This window comes from Phascolarctos cinereus, unplaced genomic scaffold, assembly GCF_003287225.1.
Source record: "Phascolarctos cinereus isolate Bilbo 61053 unplaced genomic scaffold, phaCin_HiC Scaffold_8;HRSCAF=390, whole genome shotgun sequence".
NCBI classification, from domain to species: Eukaryota; Metazoa; Chordata; class Mammalia; order Diprotodontia; family Phascolarctidae; genus Phascolarctos; species Phascolarctos cinereus.
Genome location: NW_027556291.1, coordinates 212,100 through 236,889, shown reverse-complemented (window position 1 = coordinate 236,889; position 24,790 = coordinate 212,100). Strand labels below are relative to the sequence as shown.

The 24,790-nt window shown below is 48.3% G+C and overlaps 1 protein-coding gene across 5 annotated transcripts in view; it reads right to left on the bottom strand.

Moving 5' to 3' along the window:
* Positions 1-3,402: 3,402 nt before the first annotated feature.
* The window catches only part of WNK3 (WNK lysine deficient protein kinase 3), a 65,623-nt gene continuing 44,235 nt past the window's right edge, over positions 3,403-24,790 (bottom strand). For 3 of the 5 annotated variants that reach the window (XM_020980033.2, XM_020980035.2, XM_020980034.2), the window contains exons 17-24: positions 24,663-24,770; positions 18,520-19,481; positions 16,695-16,818; positions 16,067-16,179; positions 15,242-15,726; positions 11,362-11,576; positions 8,543-8,745; positions 3,403-7,950 (exon numbers count right to left, since the gene is read on the bottom strand). In XM_020980033.2, coding sequence (XP_020835692.1) covers positions 7,621-7,950; positions 8,543-8,745; positions 11,362-11,576; positions 15,242-15,726; positions 16,067-16,179; positions 16,695-16,818; positions 18,520-19,481; positions 24,663-24,770 — 2,540 coding nt within the window. In that variant the 3' untranslated portion in view covers positions 3,403-7,620. The remainder of the gene's footprint in view (positions 7,951-8,542; positions 8,746-11,361; positions 11,577-15,241; positions 15,727-16,066; positions 16,180-16,694; positions 16,819-18,519; positions 19,482-24,662; positions 24,771-24,790) is intronic. The other 2 variants (XM_078147857.1, XM_078147858.1) reach the window with 2 other exon arrangements.

The following is a 24,790-nucleotide window of genomic DNA, read 5'->3' as shown; positions in this document are numbered from 1 at the left end:
AGGAACACAGAGGAAAGTGACACTACACCTCTTTATTCCAGAAAACTTTTCTAGACGCCTAAAATCACAGTTGCTTTTCCAGCTGCCCCATATTGAGCTTGATGTCCACTCAAGCCCTCTGAACTCCATTTAAAACAACAGCTGCCTATGATTGTGTTTTGGACTCAAGTGTAAGACTACATTTTTCCTGACTTTGATTGCATTTCATCTCATTAGATTTAGCTCAGTACGTCAGCCTAACTCTAAAACTTCTAACCCCAACCCTAAATGCTCTAGCTTAACAAAACCTTCTTGGATCCTGACTCTACCACCCAGTGGGTTGGCTCTCTCTTCCAGTTTGGTATCATCTGCACATGGGATGAGCAGACCATCGATACCTTTATCCAAGTCACTGAGAAAAAACGTTAGACAGCACAGTGCCGAGCAGGGGAAACCTCTCGTGTTGACACTGAACCACGAACAACTTTGTTAGCTCCCAAACCTGCCTCTCCAGAGACAGGATGACGCCACAATCTCCACAACCATCAGATCCCAGGAATCAAAGTCAAGTTCCCCGGCCTATACTTGGCAGACTCTCTTCTCCCCTGTTTCTTTGCCCTTCTTCAGTTTTTTAGCACCTGCAGGGCTTTCTCTGAGATTCAGATAGAGTTCATCTAGGCAGGCCAGTTGACATTTATTCATCAAAGGCATTTATGTTTCTAGTGCAAAGGTCAGTGCCCTTGTCAAAGAAGACTGAAGCTGCCTTATCTCCTCTGTGGGCTCAGTTATCCCAGTCCCATCAAAAGTCCTCTCTCCAATTTGACTCAAGATAGCTGGAAACAAAGCTCCCATTGGCGCCCTTCCAGTGTTCCTTGGAGTCTTAGATCATTCAGAGGTTGTAGAGAAGCTTCCCAGTAATCTTAGAGTCAACCTGTGTTTCCTCTTCTGCAGATTTCTTTTTAAAATCAAAACTGCAGAAAAACCTAGAAAGGCCCACCTGACTTGATGGAAAGTGAAACGAGCAGAACTGTGCTCAGTAACAGCGATATTGCACGATGATCAACTGGGAAAAACCTCCCCTGTTCTAAGCAAGACAATGATCCAAGCCAACCCCAAAGGACTCATGATGAAAAATGCTCTCCACCTCCAGAGAGAGAGAGAGAGAAAACTGATGAACCCCGAGTGCAGATTGAAGCAGATTTTTCCCCTTTTTAATTTTTTTTGCTCCCCCCCAATCTAGGAGTAATGCAGAAATATGTTTTGCCTGGCTTGATATGTGTCATGGGTATGTTATTACACGTCTTCTCAATGGGTGGGTGGGGGGTGAAGGGAGGGAGAGGATTTGGAACTGAAAATGAAAAATCAAGTAAAAAAAAATCAAATCAGAATGGGTCAGTGAGAACCTATCTATTCCAAGGACTCAGAATTTTTCTTCTACACTAACCCTAATTTCTTGGAACCTCTCCAAAAGTAGGTCACTCCTTGCCACCTTACTATGGCTCCATGACACTGGCCTCTTGGCTGTCCCAGACCTTCTATGTCTCAGCTCTGGGCATTTCCCTGGCTGTCCCCCTGGAATTTGCTCCTCCTTCATCTTGGCTTCTCCTGGCTTCCTTCAGGTCGCAATTCAAATCCCACCTTCTACAGGAGGCCTTTGCTAAGGCCTTTCCTTTGGCCATTACTGCCTCTCTGTAGCTTGTCATACAGAGTTGTTTTTGTGTCATTCCCTCCTTTAACCTCTGAGCTCCTTACAAACAGAGCCTGGCTTTTGCCTTTCTTTGTATCCTCAGCACTTGTCAGAGTGCTAAGCACGGAGTAGGCTCTTGAGAAATGCTTGGTGACTTGACAAAATGGAGGAGTCATCGAAGATGTTTTATTGGGAGCAGGGACATAGATCACTTTTGTGAATGTGAATCTGGCAGCAGTTTAGAAGATGCATGAGAAAAGGGAACAGATGTGAGGCAGACACACTAATGGGGGGCCTACTGCTCAGGCCAGAGCTATTTTGGAAGGACTCAGACACGATTGTGGAGATGGGAAGGTAGCCATGAGAATGGGTACCTCATGGGGATGAAGGGAGAGTGAGAAGTTATCCATTTCATTGACTGAAAGGATGATGGTTGCTTTGACAGAAATAGGGATTAGGAAGGAGATGGTATTTGAGGGGAAAGACGAGTTCTACTGGGAACTCACTTAGTTTTCCAAGTCTCTGGGGCATCCTGACAGAGATGTGGGGGAGACAGTCTGTAATAGTGCCAGATCTATGGAGCAAGATCTGCTTCTACTGAACTTCTGCCCGCGGCGGGCCCACATTCCCAACCGTGGAACAGATGCTCCATGTCAGAGAACCATTTTCCTCCCAATTTTTTCCTCTTTCCTTCTTCGTAATCATCACCATCTTCCTTCAAATTCACAACCTCTGTCCTCCTCAACTCCTTATTCTCCGGCATTCCAATTGGTTCCACCTTCGTAACAACTCTCCCTCCTGTTGCCTTCTCTCCCAAGGTCACTGTCTTAATTTGAGGCCCTGACACAGCTTGATCCCCCTACCTGGAATGTGCTCTGCCTTGGCTTTCAACCTAAGTGGGTCAGTGACCTCCTACAGAAAGTTTGGTTTCTTTATTCCCTGCCTGCTGCCAAATAGTCAGACACCAAGCGCTTACTATGTGCCAGTGCAGATTGTGACCACCTTGAGGGCAGGGCCCGGTGGCTAATGCTTCCAATGTTCTAGTACTGAGTTTGTAACGAGGGTGAAGGGCACTCCCCCTCCCCCCCAACCTGTGACTTCAAGGACACCGACACGGGTCGCCCTTTCCCAGGGTCACACACACAATCAGCGGAGCGGAAGCCTCGCTACCTTGGAACCCGGTCTTCACTCCGGAGTCTCCTGCGCGCGCGCGCGCGCGCGCACTCTCACTCTCTCTCCCTTCCCTCCCCTCCCCCTCCCGCTTGGAGACGCGCGTGCGCCGGCGGGCCGGGTGACGGCTCCGGGCCGCGCTCACCTTGACCCGGAAGCACACGCAATGACGGAGGCAGGTGGGCTGAGGCGAGCCAGCCCCTCTTAGCCCCGGCCTCCCGGCGGCCACGTGACCCAGCGCTCCACCAGCCGCCGCCCTAGGGGATCCAAGCGCACCAAGACGCCCGGGCACAGCTTTTCCAAGCACCCCCAGAAGGCCCGCACCCCCGTGGCGGCCGGCATGACCGGAACGTGGGCGCCCCCGCCTTGGGGCAGGCGCAGGAGTTTGGGAGACCCCCCCCACTGAAGGGGGAAGGAGGAGGAGGGGGCACCTGGGGGGGAAGAAGGTGCCGATCCCACGGGGGCCGCCGCGTGTGCACAGGCCCCGCCCCCTCTTCCCTCCCCCTGCAGATGGCCCGAGGAAGTCCCCGCAGGTCCCTCCCCCGCTTCGAGAAAAGAACCAACACTCCATGAACACAGCCTTTATTTTCCTTTTCCAAATAAAAATTCCCCCCAAAGATAACATTTGTCATGGTCGAGTACAAATAAAACAAAGGTCACAGTTTTCCAGAAGCGAGACAGATCCCGGTGGGGGAGTGGGAGGCCGCCCGCCCAACCCCACGAGGCCAAGACGCTTCTGCGTTTTGGGGGGGGAGGGCAGCAAAAAGCCCCCCCCCAACCTGATCTGCGGGAGGTCCCCGCACACGCAGACGCTGCCTAAGGAGCCCCTACGAAGAAAAAAGGCACCTTCATTCAGTAGGGCCCATGGCTTCGGCTGAGAAAGGCTCACGAGGCAGCGAGCATCCCTCGGGCAAGGGGGCCCCTCTCCATTCTCTCCTTTGGCTTTCCCCCAAGACAGCTGCCAGCTTCCGTCTGCGCTCGGCGGGGGGGACGGGGATGGGACGGGACGACAGGGCACAAGTGTCACCTCACTGCCCACTCTGGCCCAACCCTGCCCAATGGCTCCTACTCATCAGAAAGGCCACCAAAGCACCTCCCAAACCCAAATGGCCCATTCTTTCTCTAGGGTCTAGATTTGGGGGTTCAAGGCTATCTCTTTCATATTCCTAGCTTCACATTCGCCTTTGTCTACCAGCTCACCCCTCTTCTTCCCATGCTAAATCAGGGCTGTGCACATGCCAATGGTGGTTGGCTTCATTCCCTCCCCGGAGCTCATCTACTGAATAAGGGGGGAGAGTAAGGGAGGAGAAAGGCAATCAAAATTATGGAAGGCCCTTATAGGAAACCAGCCGGCACCCTTTACCCCCAAATATTCCACTTCCTCTGAACAAGGAAATAGAAAACTGTTGGTCAATGTATCTCTGCAATGTCTATCCAGTGATGTGGCTGGGGAAACACTGAAAACCAAGGCCAAGGTGGCTGACAATTACTTCCTGGGTTTTCCCAAATCAAACCTGAAATCAAATATAATTGAATCATTTTGAAGCACCCAGAGACAGCCCTCCAAACGTTGGTGTTTGGTAACATGGTGAACATCAGGCCAGCATGGGGTCGATTTTCCAATGTTCTCCTGTTGCAGGAAAAGCTAGGCATACAGTGAAGGGGAGGCATGGGATTGTCTGATTCGCAACATTTTCCCGGGTACTGCTTTTTCAACTCATTTCCATGGGATTCATCACCACAAATCAAGTTGCATGGTTCCTTTCCTCCATATCACGTGTCTCCAAATCCCCAAAGCTTATTTCAACTGAGATGCACAGTTTGCACCATTTGACTTGAAAAGAGGCTGCCGATGGGGAGAGCGGGCTATCCCTGCCCCATCCCAAGCTCACAGCTTTGGGATGAGGGGATCCACCAGGCTGAAACACTGAAAATCAAGCATCCCCCCACCCCCAAAATAAAAGTTCACAGGCAACAGCGTCAACTTGTGCACCTCAAACAGCACTGAAAACGAGGTAGATAAAGAAAAGTAACTGGACTACAACCAAACTGGAGTTACAAAAACGATCCATTCCATCAGACCGTGCACCTCCAGCCACACTCAATCTAGAAATCATAGCAGAAAAGGGCCTTTTCAACTGTCAGACTTTTTTTTTTCTTGCTGTCAAATCATCAGAATTCATGCTCGATATAAAATTGGCAAGGGGTGAAGAACGGAACAGCCATTTGTCACATTACAGCAAATTCTTTGAAATACCAAGTGTTCTTTTCCTCAGCTTTATGCTACTAGCTGGTTTCCTACTCTCGAGGTGTGTCACCCGACTTGACACAGTGGCAGACATTCCATGATACAGCAGCTCACACATTTAGGTACGAAGATACGGTACTATGCATTGGACTTGCACTTCAAAGTACACATGATGGTTTGACATATAACACACTTTCTTCTCAAGAGGAATCTTCGTGAAGACTGTCAGCTGTGTTGAGGGGGGATGTGTGTGGAGAGTTTGGAAACAGACGAGATGCTCACCAGGGACAGGACAGTGCCTCCTGCCAGAGCAGTCTCTTGGATACACTGATAATTTTTCTTTATCAGCTTGACTTGAAGTTAATTTTCTTTTTTCTTTTTTTTTTGGGGTGGGGGGAGAGGGGAGAGTGGAGTTTCACATACCTCAGAAAAGGTGAAAACGGCACTTTTATCTGATTTAGCAAAATTACGAAATAATGCAAAATCCTCAAGTAGAAAACTAGCCAGTATATACAAAGTGCCTATAATCTGAAGGAAATCTTTTTAAGGAATGAAAAAAATGAATTAAATAAAAACAGTGATGTAAAGAACAGTTTTCTTCAACTTGATACAGACTCACTGTTTTAGGCATGTGTTTATATAGAGAGATACACTCATACATCTCTCTCTATCAAGTCATCCCTAGCTGCTGTGTTCACCATGGAGACAGCAGGACATTCTCCAAATTCTTCAAACAAATCTCCTTTCCAGTAAAAACCTGAAAAGATTCTAATTATCACAAGGCACTGCCAAAAGTCTGCAGGCAAATAAGAATGATGAATTCTCTACGCGAACCAGAGGTGGCGATGGTCGTCCCCCCTCAGGGCCTGTGGCGTTTGAGAGCATGGACTGGTCCTTCAGAGGCTGCAGGTCTGAGACCAATTCTACAGTCAATTCAGGAAAGGAAATGTGGGGCTGTGGCTTGCAGGAAGTCTTCCTGGTCAAAAGAGCACTGCTTCTGAATGGCTGCATTACATATACCATCACGCCAAGGCACACTGCCTTCAAGCCAGTGGAGGAGAAGAGATTTTCAGGGATCTGAAAATGTGACGAACACTGGAAAACATACCGCAAGAGTTCAATCTATGTCTACCGTGATGGGTTACGGTTGGCATGATAACCTATCACTCCCTCCCCACCCCATGCTGAATTCTGACTAGTGTAGGTGTGAGGAAAGGGGGCCAGGTTCTCTTTAGAGGGTAGAGGCCTTAACAAATAGACCAAGTGAAAGTCATCTCACTGGCCAGTAGTAATGTTTAAGCCTCATGATACAATTTTTAGAAGCGTTCTTTAAATCTTATTTGTGATGGGTAAAAACTGGTGACTTGGGGAAGTATTTATTAGAAGCAAGGGCTCCTTAACTGGGACTAAAGGGTCCCAGAAGGGGCCTGAAGATATAGAGAAAGGTCCTGAAACCTTTCAAGTTGAAGAGAAAGAGTTTCAAGTACTTCTAGGTGCCTGGAAGGCCAAGCCCAGGAAATGAGGCTCTTTTGGCTCCAGAGGCCAAGCCCAGGAGGCTCCAAGATGACCTTGTGGTGAACTTCAGGAAAGAAAAAGGAATCATGTCTGCCTTCCTCAAAAAACCTGCCAGATCAGCTCAAACCCTTTCAAATACCCAAGCCATCCTTTCTGGGGTGGAGTTATTTAGAGAAATTGTTACCAAGCAAGTCCCTCCCCTCCCCTCCCCCATGCTCCTCAGGGGGCCTCCAGTCTCACTCAAGGCTCACTCCCAGAGGCCAGGGAACTCAAGTCTCCTAACCTCCAAAGTTGGGTTGAGTACATTTCCTATCAGGTAAATGCACAAACGGGGCTAGAACCATTAATTCTCTTTTTTCCCAGAGTCCCAAGGAACCCTACAAAGGGGATCCACAGCCAGACACACCTCTCAGCCGCTCAAAAAACCATGTAGTGTGTATGGCATATCGGGAACAAGGAGAATACTGAACCCCTTCAGCAGAATTAAGGAACTGTCCCCAGTTGTGGGTTATTTGCTCCCCCCCTCCCCCCCAGAATGCTGCTCAGCTCCTATGCTTGTGAAAAGCTCATTCCAAAGGTGGCATGCCAGGGATTTACCACCAAGATGATTCTCTCTGTCCATGCACCCAAAGGTGGTCATAGGAAGTCATTCCCCACCAGCCCAGGGTGATGAGCCTTGGCCTAAACTCAACATTACAACACATGAAGGAGTCCAATGGGACTGGACCATCAAGAATGTAATAACATGGTTCCCATTCTGTGACAATTATCTGAAGTAGCTCCTGTGAAATTTCAGGACAAGGCTCACCAAGCTGAACAGCAGTGGGGGTGGGGGGTGTACCAAGAGGCCAATTTGTATTGGGAAGAGGAGCTCTCAACAACTGGGGATGGGGATACAAAAGGCAAGCATCAAGTATCAAAGAGGAATGAGGGTCTGGAGTGAAAAGTGATGCCCGTGTGCAGAACGACAAGCACACCTTGGCAGAAGGGGGAGGGGGAGGGGCCTTCCTGACCAGCGCTCTCACTTGGGCCCAGGTGGGCCTGGGGCCGAGTTCTGCACTGGGGCCGCTGGAAAGGCTGGCAAATTCAACCCAGGCTGGAAAGGGCCCACTGCTTGGCTGGGGATCACTACAGGCTGCGGAGCCGTTCCTGAAATTCCCACCCACTGCATTGGGTAGCCAGCAGCGCCCACAGTGTTATATTGGCAGGCGTGTGGCACTCCGTAAGAAGGCAAGGCTCCAGGGAAGGATGGGAGGGAGATTCCTTGTGGCAAGGCAGCTGGGACAGGGCCACGGATTTGGGAGAGAGATGAGATCCAGGCTGATGTGTAAGCCACCGTAGACGAAGGGTTCTGATCAAAAGAATGGCAAAACCAAAATATCAGTTTCTTGCCCCTTCACTCGCCTCCAATGGAGCCTGAAGACCTCCCCCAATTCCCCAAAGCCAACCCTTTCTGCAGGCCACCCTCTACAACTCTCGGTACTCTCCAGGTCCTTCTGGGCCACCATGGGCAGAAAAGGCTTTAGCTCCTGAACACACGAGTAGCTTCTACCCAAATCTTTAAGATCTTAGTCACTGAATCCAGAGAAGTCATCTCTGGGGTCACAGCAGCTTATTCACAGAGGTGTCAGGATGCCAGGTGCCACTGGCATGGACAAAATGAGCGCCCACCACCCAGTGGGCTGTCACAGTACTTGCTCAGGAGCCAATTCTCCCACTAGAGGGGGCCATATTGTCTCATAGCCTTGAAATCTGCTCCATCTCCCAAGTGTTACTGAGTACGTGAGCAGAAGCAGAGGACAGCACCATGCCCAAAGTGGGCCAACCCCTGAAGCCACCAAAGCAGCCATTTGGCTTTGCAAAGTTCAGGCCTAACTGCACGCGTACACGAAGTGGCACTAGCCTCATCCCAGCCCTGCCCTGCCCTGCGACTCACCACTTACCTCATAGCCCTTGTTCCAGTTGTCCGTCTCCAATCTGTGCTGATTCTGTTTGAGCTGGTTCAGGCTCGGCTTAATGAGAGCATTTCCCACAGTTTCCTTCGTCCAATCATCCACCAGCTTGTGCAAGTCATCGGTGAACATGCCTTTCTTGCTGGCCGGTGACTGCTGACAAGACGTTGCGCTGTTCACCATACACAGTGGATCTACAACAAAGAGCAGGGAAGTCAAATGTTGAGGGTCAGGGCTGGCTGGAGTTAGAGCCACTGGTTACAAGAGACATTCAGAAACTGTAGCAGTGATCCTAAGCGCATCCTAAGTGATCCTGATTAACTCCCAGGTTAACCTCATCAGAGTGCCAGGATGACTTTCCTCAAGACCTCAGGGTTTCCTCCCCAGAATCAACTGATTAGCCTTTTGTTTCACTTCTCTCTTTGTATTTAACCCTAGCCCGTAGCAGAACCTGGCACGTAGTAGGCACTTAATAAATGCTGATTGACAGATTTTTTTTTCTCAAGCCTCCCCTATTTTGACAGTGTGAAGATACAGTCTATAAAGCGGCAAACCTCAGACCTGACCTCAACCTGAATCACAATAGGCTCTGATCAGCATATGGAGAAAACAAATGTTTTCAAGGCCAGACTGAGTTAAGGAACTGACCTGACTCTACGAGTGGTAGTTTTGAATCCCAGAATAAGGGGCTCTCAAACCCCCAGCAGAGGCCATTGCTGTTGTTGTCCTGCTCTCTTTGGCTTGGTCCCCATCCTGTGCACCTCCCATTTTCCTCCACTGACCTCAAGCCTCTAGTTCTGTATGCTCAAGCTGTGTCATTGTGAGAAGCTGGTAAAGCAAAACCCCTCACGCCAAACAAGGAGATTTATCTGCTTGGTTGACCCAAGTCCCATTTTGACAAGGGATCATTTACATGCCTGTCTTTGAGTTGAATTTCTCCAATAAGATCAATGATGATTTGAATTCTGTTATGATTTGTAAAACATACATCCCCATTTTCAAAGAATGTGATCTGAGAACACACTGCCAAAGCTCCAGGAAGCCTAACTCTTGCAGGGACTGGAAGAAGCCATGACCCCTGATCTTCCTAGGCCACCTCTCAAGGTGTCCTCGGCCTCCCCAAATCCCAATTTCTCTGTTCTGACACCCCAGGGCTATGGGACTGGGGGCAGGGAGAACTGGCATGAAGATGAGTCCCAGTCTACTTCTTAGACAAGAATAACTGAAAAATCAGGGGACTACCCCAGAGTGCAGCCACCTGGGTAGAGGAAGACAGGCAGGCAACAAACTTTTTTAAGTTCGATTAGATATCATGAAAATAATTTTAAAAATGAAACCAGGGGCAGCTAGGTGGTGCAGTGGATAAAGCACTGGCCCTGAAGTCAGGAGGACCTGAGCTCAAATCTGGCCTCAGACCAAACACTTGACACTTACTAGCTGTGTGACCCTGGGCAAGTCACTTAACCTCAACTACCTAAAAATTAAAAAAAAAAAAAGAAAAAGAAAAAAACCTAAATGCTGTGTAATTAAACTGTCCCCAAACAGACAGAAAATGCTAAGGTTGGGGACACTAGGGCAGGGGGCTTTGGGTACGCTGAAGAAGTGATTAGTTAATTCTGCCTCTTTTCTATTCAAAGGCAAGGCTTTCTAGGTAGTGAAGATGGGAGGGATTCATTCAGAAATGAAGATGATATAAAACCCAAAGCTATCAAGAAAAGTTTAAAAAGTCCTTTTATCATTTACAAGCAGCATATATTGTGGAAAGTGCCCTTGACTTCGGGACCAGAAATCTGAGTGAGAATTGCAGCTGGCCCTGGAACATCCCTGACTTCAGGACTCTCAACTCTCAACTAGGCCAATTCCCATTGACTTCACAGGGCTGTGGGGAGGCTCAAATTCAATTCAACAAATACTTATTAGCCACCATTTACCTCATGTCAAATAGCCAGCCCCTATGAGAGTCTGAGCTCCATGAAGGTGGCAGCAGAGGACACACAAGAGATGCTTACTCAATGTCCCTGGATGGGGCCTCCATTCATAAGCATGCCCCCATAAAAGAGGGTTAAGATTAGAAAAGAGCTGTCAGGTGCTCGGGATCCGTGGCCAAAACTGACTCAAAGAGCTGTCATCTTACTTAAGCACACCCAATAATCGTTTCTGTGAAAAAAAGCTCTAGGAAACATGTATCATTCTCAAAGAATGCTGGAGGGGCAGAAGACCTGAGTTCAAATCTGGCCTCAGACCAAACACCTAACACTTAACTAGCTGTGTGACCCTGGGCAAGTCACTTAACCCCAATTGCCTTAAAAATAAACGAACGAATGAACAAACAAACAAATAAATAAATAAATAAAAAGGCTGGGGTTAGCTTCAAAAAGTTTAAGCAAAGGTATTTGTGTTTCATTGATTGGGGGAGGGCACATGAGGCCCAACTGGGAAGAGAGAAGCAACATGAAGCTGCCAGAAGCCACCTCAAAACTATTCTGGATAACAGAGAAACTCAATCAAGTTAGCTTCTCCTTGGACACAGAACTCTGAGACCACCTTGAAACAAACTCTCAGGGTCTAGCCAATCTGCCTCTGTCCACACTTGGGCACTTGTGTAACAGTGGTTCCTCCCTACCACCTACTACACATAGAGATTACATCTCCCAAGGAAAACTCAGAGAAACTCTTGGCCTTGGCCTGTCTTTAAAAAACTGATCAAGGCTACTCCTTGGCCCCAAGGTCCTATTTACAAAAGAAAGGTGGCCTTGTTACTGGTGGCCAGGGGGAGGCTCTTCAGGTAACCCTTTTTTTGGTTAGGTTACCTGTAGCAACAACAATACCATTGTCCACGTGGGTCAAGGACTGAGGGCGGCTTCGGAGTTTAGTTTTGAAGGACCTCGGGCGGCGAGGGGATGCAGGCTGCAGAGGCAGCTCGGATGATTCTGATTTGCTGTCTTTAATGGGCCGGAGGCGACTGTAGAGCTCCTGGAGTTCCCGATTTTGCTGGGCTTGAAGGTTCACGACCTCCTGAATGTGTCTGAAGAGCCCAAGGAAAAAAATCTAAAGTTAGAGTGGAGGCAGACAGATGCAGAGAAGCACATGGCCAGCAGGCAGTTTGGGAGCTTTGTTCAAAACCAAGGCCAGGTGCAAACAAAAATGGTGGGGTGCTGGCCACTTTAGATGTTTCCCCACATCCATCTCAGGCTCTTTCTCACGAGAGAAGATGTGACGCAGTGGCTGGATGGCTGCTGAGTCTGTTGGACGTTGGCTGTGCATCCCTGGAAAAGCCTCAGGAAGCTCTCTGAGATCACACTAGGCCCAGTAACAAAGATGCTCCCTTCCCAGGTGCTCCTAGGGTCTTTAGGGTCGGTTTTGTCAAAGGTCTTTTCTGATTCAATTTGGGGGGTTATAATTTGGTCTATTATCATTCTGGCTTTCCTGTCATAAAAGCCTTTTAAACTGTGGGACAGACAATAGTGTACAATTAGGTGGCAGGTGGTGGGGGGAGGAATTAAGGACTGAACCTAAAACTTGAGAAGCACAAGATGGGACAGTAGTTTGAAAAGGATACGGGGGTCTGAGTGGGCAGCAGTGTGATGTGATAGCCAACAATGCTATTGCAATCTGGGACAACATTAAGGCAGACATAGCTCCCAGGAGCAGGGAGGCCTTCTGTTCTGGGTTCCGCTGTTTAACAAAGTCATCATTAAATCAGGAGGGTGAAGAATGTTTGTGCCTTCTGAGGACAGCCTGGAGAAGAAAAGACTCAGGGGGCCCCAGAAGCAGTGTCCAATGGTACGTCATGTGGGGGGAAGGATGGGACAGAGGACAGATCCAGGAGCCATGGAGTGGGGGTGGGGGTGAGCGGAAGCTGCCAATGAGGAGAATTGTCCAAAAGCAGAATTAGTGTCCTGGGGAGGCGGTAGACCCTTCTTCCCCGGAAGTCTTCAACCAGAACTTGGATGACAAGCATGGATTTGTCAAGTATGTTATAATGGGGACAATTTTTATGTCTGGCCACTGGGGTGCCTTCCGATTCTCAAATTCACCAAATCACAGAACCAAGAACTACATAAATGTGTGGATATGGTGTTTCCACTACTGGGATTACACCCCAAGGGAGACAAAAACTGTCCAAAAACATACCCAGCAGCATTATTTAGCTAGCCAATACTGCAGAACAGCTGAACAGAAGAGGATATACAAACATCACGGGCCACTGGTCTGCCATGAGAAAGACCCATACAAATGTCTTGGAGCCTGAGAGATGGAGCTCTAAGTCTGCCTTCTGATGTACGTGTGTGTGTGTGTGTGTGTGTGTGTGTGTGTGTGTGTGTGTGTGTGTGTTGGGGAGTGGGGGTAGCGTTCAGAGTTAAGGGGCTGACAGATGGAGGGATGTAGATAGAGGCCACCAGCTCCCCTCAGACCCTGATGGAGACGGCCCAAGTCCCCAGACCTAAGAAGCAGGGTGTGCCCCCAAGATCACCAGCTCCAGCTCCAACAGCCATCACCCAGAGGAAAAAGCCCTGGGGAGAAAGGGCTAGGCATCCCCACCCCCGACTGAAGGGTAGGGTCACCCAAAAGCCCTGGCAACAGCAGCAGCCCCCATGTGACCTGATGCAGAGAGAAATACATGAGCAGAACCAGGGGGATGGACAAGTATACGATGATGATAAACAAGCCTGCTCGACACGGTGCCCGACCCCGTTTCCAGGGGCCTCGTGGTGACGTGCATGATCCGTCCTCTTCTGGCCAGCCTGATGCCTATGTGGGGGGAAATGGCTAATGCAGGAATTTGGTTTTCTTTCATTCTCAATGTGGCAGAATGACTGGGAGGAAGAGAAGGCCGACATCTGCTGAGTTAAAAACCAAACCAAACCCAAAAGCATCCAAGGCTCTTTGGATCCCAATGCTCAGCAAGTGCCTAAGAAATGCTCATTCATTCTAGAGGTATGATAATAGAAATGACAAATGCACACAGGCTGTTTAATATGGAGTTTGATCAACTCCTGTGAATTTCCAGAAACATTTCTTCTCGTTTTGGGGGAAAGTCTAGAGCGGAAAAGACTGTAGAAAAACATCCCTTCCTCATATGTGCACATATGTACGTGGGCACACAAACACTGGAATTCCAGTTTTATTCCTTTATTAACATAAAACTGCAGGACATTCGGAAATTCTAGTTCTAAGGATTTTAGTCAATGTCACCTTGAAGGTCCTATGAAAAAGTTGAGTGGTCTTGCAGGCCCAATGTGAGGCAGCAGTGTGCTGTGGTCACCAAGAAAGCTCACATAAATGTGGGCTGCGTTAACAGAGGCCTGGCCTCCGGAGGTATCCTCTGCCCTATTCAGACTTCCTGCTACCTGGGGACTATTGCATTCAGTTCTGGAAGGACATTAATCAGCTTGAGAGCATTCTAGAGGAAGGTCACCAGAGGATCAACTATGATTGGGCAGCTAGAGAAGACGCCCAGAGCCCCTGAATTCACAGACCTTAGATCCAGAGCTGGAAGGAGCCTTAGAGAGCACTGGAAGATGAGGAAACTGAGGCATGGAAAAGGTTAAGTGACTTGCCAATTCAGAAGAGAAGGCTTAGGGAAGATGTGCTGGCTGTGTTTGAGTAGGTGAAGGGCTGTCAATATGGAAGAGGAGAGAGGCTTTCTACCATGTAAAAACTAAACATATTTTTAAAGAAAAGCTAACTATGCAAAACTGGACCGGGTAGATCCCAATCTCAGACCGGCAATGGCACTTATAGGAGCCTCGGCTTCCTCAGGCTAGCTCCACAGCCCCACGTGACCTCTTCTTCTCTCCCGGGCTGACCCCTTGGGAGATTCTTAGTCAGAGAGGGATCAGATTCAATTGCAGGGCTGAGGGCCCTTTTAACTCACGGAAACTCCCAAAGAAAACAGGGATTTCTTAGCAGAGTTACCAGTACATGCCAACTAGGCATTCGAAAACTTTGCGATCCCATCCAGTCATCTGTCATCTGGACAGTAGAGAAAGAGCGGCATCCTATTCTTCAGTATTAGAGAAAACAAAGAAATCTACCAAACTCTGTAGTGACACAGATGTTCTATGAACACTTGGGAAATTAAATGTTTCATAAGCATGAGATTCATTTTCTGTTTAGTTTGTGACTGCATTTAAAGGTATCTAAATATCTAAAAAGATATTTAACTACTGAATTCAGATACTCTGAAAAAAAAATTGGTTTTCTGGGTAACAATTAAGTATTCCACATCTCAAAACTCAAACAAAGAGTATTCCATGTTTCGTGCACTGCACTTAAAAAGCAACATCCCCAAATCGGCAAAACATGTAATAATTACGTAATAATAAAAACACTTCACAATAAGGTAATAATTTGAATCTTCTTCTTGGAAATGACTAAGTGTAATAAAAAAAAGAGCAAATGAGGGCAGCAATTATTTATTATCTTTGAATCACCGGAATGTGGAAGCTTAAGGAAGTTCTTAACAAATGCTTGTAGATTAAAGGAGGAGAAAACTTGCCACCAAAATTCCCGAAGCTTCTAAAGCTAACCCTCAAGCATGTGCCGCAGCGTTCCTGTCAGGGCTTTCTTAGGGTTCATGGCAAGTCCACCCCCTTTTGGCTTCTCAATCCCAAATTCCAGGCCTACCCCAACCCAAATTCTGAGCTCAGCAAGCCAGGTGACGGAGATGACAAAAGCGGTACTTACTTTTCCCGTAATTTCTGAAGTTCCACTTTCAAATCCTCATCTTCAATTTCAGATTCATCATCACTACTCATCGGGGAGGACGGAGAATAGAAAAGTGCACTCTGGGGCTGAACACAGGGCAGTTCTTCTTGGACTGGTAAGCGATAGCCGTTCTCTTCACTGGGACTTCCCGCCAACTCTTCTGAGGGGCCAAGAGGAGCAGAAGACTCACTCTCTGAGCTCAGCTGGGTCCAAACAGCTCCCCTGGCGGGCTCAGGCCCAGACTGTGCACTACTCTCAGTAGCAGAGGCTGGATCAGTGTCACACGCCGCGCCGACAGACAAAAGGTTTTCCCCCTCTTTCAAGCCTTGGTTGCCTTTGTAAGGTTCAGGGAGAGCGGCCGAAGGAAGCCAAGTCTCCTTTCCACCATCTTCGTTAGGACTGGTCAGGACCTGTTTGGTTGTGGGCACACAGTCTTTGACACAAAAAGCAACTGTATTCACCTGCTGATGAGGCACAAAGAGAGGCGAGTGGCAGAGAGAACGTCCTCAGGGCCTGAGGCGAGCCAAAGCCGCTAAAGAACCCCACCTGCTGACCCCGGGGACTGAGAGGGCCCACAGCATTCATTCAGTTCTGGCAGGGACGCCTACAAGAAGGGCTGGCCCCAACATACAGAAAGTGAATACCTAATACTGGAACATGAGTGCAGCAGAGAGAAGCCAATCAAGAGAGACTGTGCTACCTAGCACCCTGTACAGCACAGGGAAAAGGAAATCACAAGTCCAGATTCTACATCCGCACCCCCCCAAAAAATTTCTCAACAAAGGAGTAAGCTGAGACACCAACCTGGAACCTGCCCCGCTGAAATGCGCCAGCTGCTATGCACTTATTGAGAAATGCAGATTCTCCTGCCTGAGGTGGTGGGGCTGAAGCAACTTTGGACCTCATCTCCATCTCCTCTGCAAGTGTGGCCCAATGATAAACACACAAACAAGAACAGCGTTTGTCAACATTTCATGTGCTCATCAGATCCCCAAAAAAGTAGAAGAAAGAAGCTTCACTCAGCCTACATGGTTTACAAGGTAGCCTGCTGGTTCCCGAGCTTGGAATGAGGCGCCACAAGACGCGTTCCCAATCTGAGCTTCTACGTGAAATGAAAAATGGGAACAAACTGGTTACAGAAAGCAAAGGATGGTGACAGTGGCATTCATGGGACACGCTGCAAACACAGGCTTGGTGGAAAAAGTGAGAACACTTGTTCATGAAAAGCAAAATCATCAAAGGAAATTAAGTGATGTTACCTAGCCTATGGCCCTGACTGTAAGCACACTACCTTGACGGGCTTTAGATTTCTTGCCAAAGCTGGTTGACTGTCGTAGCCTGTATGCCCACCTTTTTAATTTGCGAGTCCAGGATTTCTTGCTAATAGGATTTTTAAGACTAGGACAAGTAAAGCTTAGGCCAAGATATCCACCTCCTGTGTGCAGATGGAGGGTGCTGCTGCTGTTACAGCTGCCGCCGCCGCCGCCGCCACCACCACTCAACATGGAAGCAGGGTAGGCTTCAGGGTCCTCTGGGTAGGCATCAGGGGGCATCTCCTAAAGGACAGAAGAGCAAGAAAAACACATGGCGCTAACTTCCAAACTGATCCTGCCAACGGCTCCAAGCGTTCTTCTAGAGAACAGATTTCATGTGCTTGGTTTCTGACCACAAACAGCATGAATGGCCTCCAGATCATCTCAGCCCACCTCACTGGAGGAAATGAGACTCTACTTTCCCCCTCAGCTCAGACTGAAGCTCTTCTTCTACACGCTTTTAGCTTCACTGAGGCAAGTAGCTACGGGCGCCATGTCGGACCCAGAAAGACCAGAGTTCCAAATCTAACCCCAGACACTGACCAGCTGAGTGACCCTGGGCAGGTCATGTCACCGCTGCCCTGCCTCAGTTTCTTCATCTGTAAAATGGGGGTTATATTACCCCTTCCCTCCCAGGGTTCCTGTGAGGATCAAATGCGCACTCCTATCGGCAAAGGGCTTAGCACAAGGCCTGGCACCTAGTAGGTGCCATATAAATCCATCCATCCTTCCTTCCTTCTTTGCTTCTTTCTACTCCCAAAGCCTTGTGACTGGGGTTCCTCAAGGGGCCACATAATCAGGGAAGAGCTAGAGAGAGCCATCATCTGAGAGAATACTGGAAATGCAACAATTACCTATTTTGGATCCTGAAAAAGGGCCAATGGAAGGAAAAGTCCAAAGGCCAGCTCAGGCTCTCCTACCCAGAAAGCCTCAGGAGCCAGTTAAACTAGGGCCTCAATCCAAGCCAGCAGGTAGCGCCCCTGAGCAAAGGCCAACACTGGAAGCAGAACATGGGTCTTCCTCTAGGGTGCCCAGAAAACCAAGTCAACACATTACTCTAAGGAGAGCTGGCCGCTGGGGATGGGCCACGGTGGAGTGACACACCGTTTGAGGCTGACAAGGGAGTGTAAGACAGTGCGAGGTCCCTTCTAGTTCACTCCAGGCTACTTTGGAATCTCCTCCCAAAGAACATTAGCTACTGGCACATACTCAGAAAGGAGGCTTGTGACAGGGAGTGGAAGAGGAAGATGGCTTGGGATCGGAGAAACTCAGCAGCCCCATGAGATGCCAAGAGGCACAAAGCCTTTCTGGCTGGAGGGAAACTCTCCCAAGAGGAATAGGAGAATAGGTTTGGGGTTTTCCTGCCCGTCGACCCTAACAAAGCCAGACCACTGTGTTAGGTACGCTGAGGGGCTGTCCTGAGCGGCTGAGTACTGTGGCCTGTGAACCAGCCCTGGAGATGGTTTCTGGCTTCTTGCTTCGTACTCCTTCCTATCTGTGGGATCTTGGGAAGCTCTATTCTTAGGGACAGACCAGATGGCTTCTGAGTTTCTGAGGCCCCTTTCAACTCCAAACAGTACGGTGGTATGTCTGCTCCCCTAAGAAAAAAGCGCCCATCTCCCTCTGACCCCAGCCCAGGATCACTCAGTTCACTAGAGGGCTTCCTCCGCCCAGCCCCAACTTCAGCCACCTGACTGTGGCCTGGAAGTGATCAAGAAGTATCAAAGGCCATGCCCTGGCAGACCTGGGATCTGACTGACACACTGGCTGTTGTCCCCCAGCCAGCTGAACTGAATTCAGGTTGGTGGCAAGGTGGGGGATTTTTCCATCACAGGGGCTATGAGCGCCATCGGTCGGGGGAGAACCTATACTGGCCAAGTCTCAGCTCCCACTCCTTTGGCCCAGGCCACTTTGCCCTCTGAGGGAAGAAGAAGAGATACTTACATGCAAACCCAACTCACTGGATACCGAGGTGGTCACACTGACTGGCTCCCTTTTGAGCACGGCTACATGAGCAGGCTGAGCCACAGCAGGGAGAGACAGAAGCTCAGACTTGGCCTGCTGTGCACTGGCCCGCTGTGCAAGGCTGCCCTGGCTCCGGCGATACCCCACACCCAGAACTTCGGGCCCAGGGCCACAGAGCGTCTCCTCGGCCGAGGAGGAAGAGGAAAATGGAGACTCTAGGTTTGTGGCGTCCTTCTGACTCTCGGGGCAGAGACCAGATGTGCTGTGCTCTTGATACAGCAAGTTTCTTAATTTTTCATCCAAGGTTTTAATGCGGTTGTCTACAAATTCTAATTTTGGAGGTCTTTCACCATCTCCCTCAGGCACCGAGGAGGAATGAAGAGGGGTTGGATCAAGGCCTGGGCTCTGAGCAAGTGTTACCAACTGAGGGGCAGAAGCAGCCTCCATGCACATGGCAGCTGCCCCCTCTTGAGAGGCCAAGGTGCCACACCCAGGTGGCCACTGCACTGAGGAGGACTGAGGGCTTGGCTCAGACACACACACCTGTAGTGGAACTGAGCTCTCGGCGAATGCAGTTGACTCTCCAGGGTGGGAAACACCTAAAGTCAGGTGCTCCTCAGCTTGGCGTCCTGGATACGCAGGTAGACGTGTGCCAGGGACTCGGCTGATGGACTCCCCAAACTCAATGTAAGCAGGATGTACTGAAACAGCGGGGCCCTGTGAACTCCCTGCAGAATGGACCACTGGCATCTTGCTCTCTTCCGCCTGATGAGGACGGGCTAGCTGTTCAGTTTCAGGACCAGCACATTCAGAAGTCTTACCATCTGCTGAATCCTTGGGCTCTGGTGTGGGTGCCAAAAGCTCACCCTGGGGTGGGCTGCTGGCCACAATGAGAAGCGTGTCCTGCGCGGAGAGTTTTTTGTTGCTAGTATTCCCCAAATCTAGAACAGGAAGAAAAGGTTAGATAAGGAGTTAAAGCTGTGCCACGCTTCGTACACACCCTCTCCATCACAAGGAGAACAATCTGGGGGGACTTTCAAAATAAAAAACCCAACAACCCATTTGACCTCCAAGGTTACAATTTAGACCCTATTGAGACTCCTCTCCCACCTTCCTTGGCACAAGGTTTTACAACAATTTCACAGAGTAGTCAAAAGAGATCCCATGAATGAAGGAAATACCCCCACCATCCAGTACTGCTGCCTTCCAACCCCAACTAAATGTCCTCGTTGCTAGTTGTATAAAGAGGGCCAAAAATGTGGGGGTGCTTAGCATCAGCACTTTAATGAAAGTGGTTTTATTCTTTTAAATTACCAGGAAGTTGGGGCTCAATCATTTCTTGATATGCTTATATGCAGAAAAGCAACAGTTTTTCAGGCCTGGGACCCCAAAGAAGAAATTTTGGAAGCTTCTGACACAGCCCTGGAAGTATGCCTCAACAACTAGAAAAAAGGCAACATGGCCACAGCTTGGGACTCTGGTCTCTAAGGTGCCAACCAGCCCCATGGAAACAGCTGCAGGGGGCAGGCAGGACATGCAAAAAAAAAAGAGATGTTACGAACTAGTCTGTCCAGACTGAGAATTTCAAAGGTTTGAATAAAAAACAGGGAAAAAACGATCAGAGATCTGGAAAGAGAACCCAACTGAGAAGTTCACTGCTTGATAAACTCAATATTATATTACACTGGGACAAGGAATTCTCATTCAAAAAAATGGTAGGGAAAATTAGAAAGCAAAACAGCAATAAAAAAACTGAGCACTCTTTCACAACATGACTAACGTGGGTACACGTTCACATGATTGCCCATGTATAGCCTATACCAGATTGTTTACTGTCTTGGGAAGGAGGGAGGGAGGAAGAAAAATTTGGAACTCAAAATCTTACAAAAATAATGTTGAAAACTACCTTTACATGTAATTGGAAACATAATAAAATACTATTAAGTTTTTTTTTAAAATGGGCTCTCTAACCCTAATCCTAAAACAATGATCCGCGGTCTGGATTGATAAACTATAAACTTGTTGGTACTCATATCACAAAACAAGAAAAAAAAGGGAACCATCCATCTCAATTATGGAGAGAACAAAACCTTTACCAAATGAATGGAAGCAATCATTCCTAATAATAATTTTTTTCATTTTGAACTTAAACACCAAAAAAAGAGCATTTCCATATGCACAGCAGAACATAAAAGAATTAGGGTTCTATATGACACAATGAATCTCCATTTCGTACCAAACTTTAAAAAAAAGTAAATAATAAATCCTGCACGTTACTCCCCCTCCCCCTTTAGTGAAGCAATTGGGGTTAAGTGACTTTTCCAGGGTCACACAGCTAGTAAGTGTCAAGTGTCTGGTCTGAGGTCAGATTTAAACTCAGGTCCTCCTGACTCTAGGCCCGGTGCTCTACCCACTGCGCCACCTAGCTGCCCCTCTACACATTACTTTCAAAACTGTCCAGCTTGTCTGTGCTCCCTGTTGAATTTTCTTTTCTCTTCTGTTCCTTTTGTAAAATGCTCTCTATGGCCCTCTTTTTTTGGAAGGAATCACTAGTGCAAACCCTCCCCCCCTCCCCTGCATCCCACCCCCTCCCAATGAAAAAAACCACAAGGGAAAAAAACTCCTTGTAACAAATAAGCAGAACCAAGCAAACTGAACCCACACACAAATATAGCAAGTGTTTTTCTGCATCCTGAGCCCATCATTTCTCTGGCAAGAGACGGGTGACCCAATTCATCATCAGTCCTCTGGAGACATGGCATTGGTCAGAATTTGTTAGTCTTTCAGAGTGGTTGGGCTTTAGCATGTGGCCAGTCTTGTAGAAAGGGTTCTCCTGGTTCTGCTCACTTCACTCTGCCCACTCCTTACATGTGTTCCCAGGATTCTCTGAAATCAGCCCTGTCTTTTCTTCCAGCAATGACATTCCTACACCGAAGTTTGGTTCCTAGGACTTGGCTTTTTCCTTGGTCCTTTTTATTGCTGCTTCAGGGTCAAGGGCTTAGTTTTCATCTTCCTAACCCCCTGCTCCCCAGTCTGCGAATGTGTCCCCGCATATGAGTTGGGCATATTTCTGCACCTGACTGTCCACTTCCTTGGTCTGTTTCAGAGAAGAGTGAGCTTCCTCTGGTGCTCAGTACCCCCCACCCCCCACCCCGGCTCCTCCTACCTGTTTCTATCCTATACTCTTCTTTCCATGCACTCCAATCAGGACAGATAGCAAGTCCCTCCACCCTTCTTCTTCCTCCCTCCACATGAGTGTCTTTGTCCTCCTCCCCTCCCTGTGCCTCCTCAGGGCCTCCATTTTTCTCATTCCACTCCCTCAGTACCCTTTGAAGATATCCAAGGGCCAAAAGGATCCTGGTTTCTTCTCCCCTGGTAGAGTGTTAGCCCAACCTCATCATACTCAGAGAATTACTCAGAGAAATTTTCCTTTCTGAGTTTCTCTGGACTCTGCATTTGCATTTCAGAGTTTCTTCTTCCTCAGCTCTGGTCTTTTCATCAGGAATGCTTGACATTCCTCTCTTCCTTTCAAGCTCCATCTTTCCCCCTCTAGGAAGATAACTCAGCTTTGCTGGATGAGTCCTTCTTTGCTGTAAGCTGTCGTAGGTCGTACCTTTTGCCTTTGGGGTGTGGTATGCCAGGGTCCCTTCTTGGCATACAGTGTTGGTTTATAGTCCAGCTTGTCAGTGATCCTGACTGTATTTCCCTGGTTCTGGGTGCTTGCAGGATTTTGTCTTTGTTGTGGAAGCTCTGGATAATTACTGTGACATTCCTGGGCCTTTCCCTGTCGGAACTGAGTTTAGGAGGTAATCGGTGGGTTCTTTCTGCCTTCATTTTGCCCCCTGGATTAAAAAGAGACCTGGGTGGTTTTTATTTATCTATTTTATTTTGAACTAGAAGCTCCAGACTTTTGGTTTTTGAATAGTGGTTTTCAGGGAATGCAAAACACTCTCAAATTCTCTCCCCTTGCCCTGTCTTGGAGGTCAGTTTTGGCGGCAGAGACCTCACATGTTCTTCTCTTTTTTCAACTTCTGACTTTGTTCCAACAACTACTTGTCATCTCCTGGAGTTGCTGATTTCTCTTTGAACCCTAAAGGCATTCTGGTTTGCAGGGACTTTGTTCTTTGGAGTACGTTGTCCACATCCTCCTGCAAACTGCTTATTCTCCTTCCAATTCTTTCCTCCAGAGCTTTTTGTTTGTTTCATTTCCCTTTTTCTCACTCCCTTCGTTTCTCTTAGGTATTCATGCAGTCCTTGTGGAAAACCCCCTTCTTTCCCTTTGTGTCTGCTTGCAGTTGGTGGGGAGTTATTCTTTCCTTCAGGGGTCCTCTTGATCTGCCATGCTCAGTGTCTTCTTTGATCCCCTCATCTCTCTAGCTTTAGTTCCTTCTGGCTGGCCTCTTGTGCCGTTCTGGGGTGGAAGGAGTCATTAGCCAGCTAGGTAACCAGTGTATATTATATGGCACCTTAAGTACTTAACGCATTTGAGTTACACAACAACCTTGTAAGGGAGGTACTAATATTATTCCCATTTTATAGATGGGGAAACTGAGGCTGAGAGAAGTGAAGTGACTTGCCCTGGTTCACACAGTTAGCCTCTATAGGAAGACTCTTGACTCCAAGTCCAAAGCTCTAGCCACTTCCCCATCTACCTGCCCAACTATTTACTGTGGTTTCTCACAGGAGTTTTGGATCTATATTTGGTCTTCGGTGAATTTCAGGGCTTTGCTGTAATCCTAAATGCCTCTGACCCCAACTCTAACTCTCTAAAGCAGTCCGCCTCCATTCAAGCAGTCATCTTGACTAGAAGTCCTGATAGCTGGAAGCTCTGCCTGCCTCAGTCTCTCTCCACTCCAGCCATCCTCTGAAGTCACCTTCCCAAAGCACAGGTCGGACCACGTCACCACTCTGCTCAATAACCTCCCAAGGTTCCCTATGGCCTGTTTGTCATTCAAAGTCCTTCAGCACCTGCCCCCTCCTCCCTTCTCCAGTCTTCTTACACCTCACTCCCCACCAGTGTAACTCTTTGATCCAGTGACACTGTCCTCATGGCTATTCCATGAACAAGACCCTACCTCTTTCAGCTCTAGGCATTTTCTCGGGCTCTCTCGCATGCTTGGGCTGCCCTCACTCCCCAACTGCACCTACAGGTTTCCCTCAAGACCCACCTACTGCAAAAAGGCCTCTCTAGTGTAGTGCCAAGCCCCCAGTCCCACCCCCACCCATACCCCAGTGCCTTTTCCTCTTTGTATCTAGGCTCTGCATTAGACTGGGAGCTCCTGGAAGAAAGAGACTGTGTTTCACTTTTTCTTTGTTTCCACAGTGCCCAGAACAATAGCCTGTATACAGAAGGTGTTTAATAAGAGTTTGTTGGATTAGACAGTGTCCAGTGTCCAGCCCATGTCAGTTCAGAGAAGCTCATTTCAAAAGCCTTGGCCACCAGAGGATGAAGCGTTTCCAGCCACAGGAAAGAAAGAAGGTGGAGAGCCTGGGAGCTCTGCCTTTGTGCTTCTAATCATGAAACATTCTTTGTCGATCACACTGCTGAATTCAACTGCCCTCCCCTGCCTGCCAAGCTTCAGATCAACAGACCGCCATTCTTCTAACATTCTCAGCCTTATGGAGGAGAAAACTGAGGCCACTCTAAGAAGGGAAGTCACAGAGGCAACTTCACGGTCAAGAGTTTTATGTTTGCAAGAGATTATGCTGAGATCGTCTAAACATGAAATGATGATAGGAGAAGCTGATGAGAAAGTGATGAAGAGAAGGACCCAGGGTCACAAAGTGAACCATGAGTCAACAGAGGCTTCCACCCAGTTTAGGCATCTAACTCTAACCTTGTGAAGCTTTTTTGTCTTTTAAATCTTTGGAGAGTCATTGCAAAAGAAGAAAAGTGGGGTATAAATCCAAGGCAAACCCAAGGTTACTCCAAGCAAATTTTACCTGGCAGCCAAACCTGAAGGATCATGAGCCCCAACCTCGGCTGCTCCCAGTGCTTGGTTTTGTTTCTCTGCCCCTTTTTGACACCAGGGCCTAGCACCAAGTCCTAACAAGAGGATGCTGGGGCCAGGAGAACCTGAAAGAGTCTGGTGGAGAAAGCCAGCTAGAGAACGAAAGCTTACCAGCAAAGAGTTGTGACTCAGGAAGGCTCAGGGGCTCACGATTGCGTGTGGTCTGATTGATACAGAACCTCCAGCGACCAACTGGGGAGGACTGAGGAGCAGAGTCAGCTGCAGAAAAAATGACACAA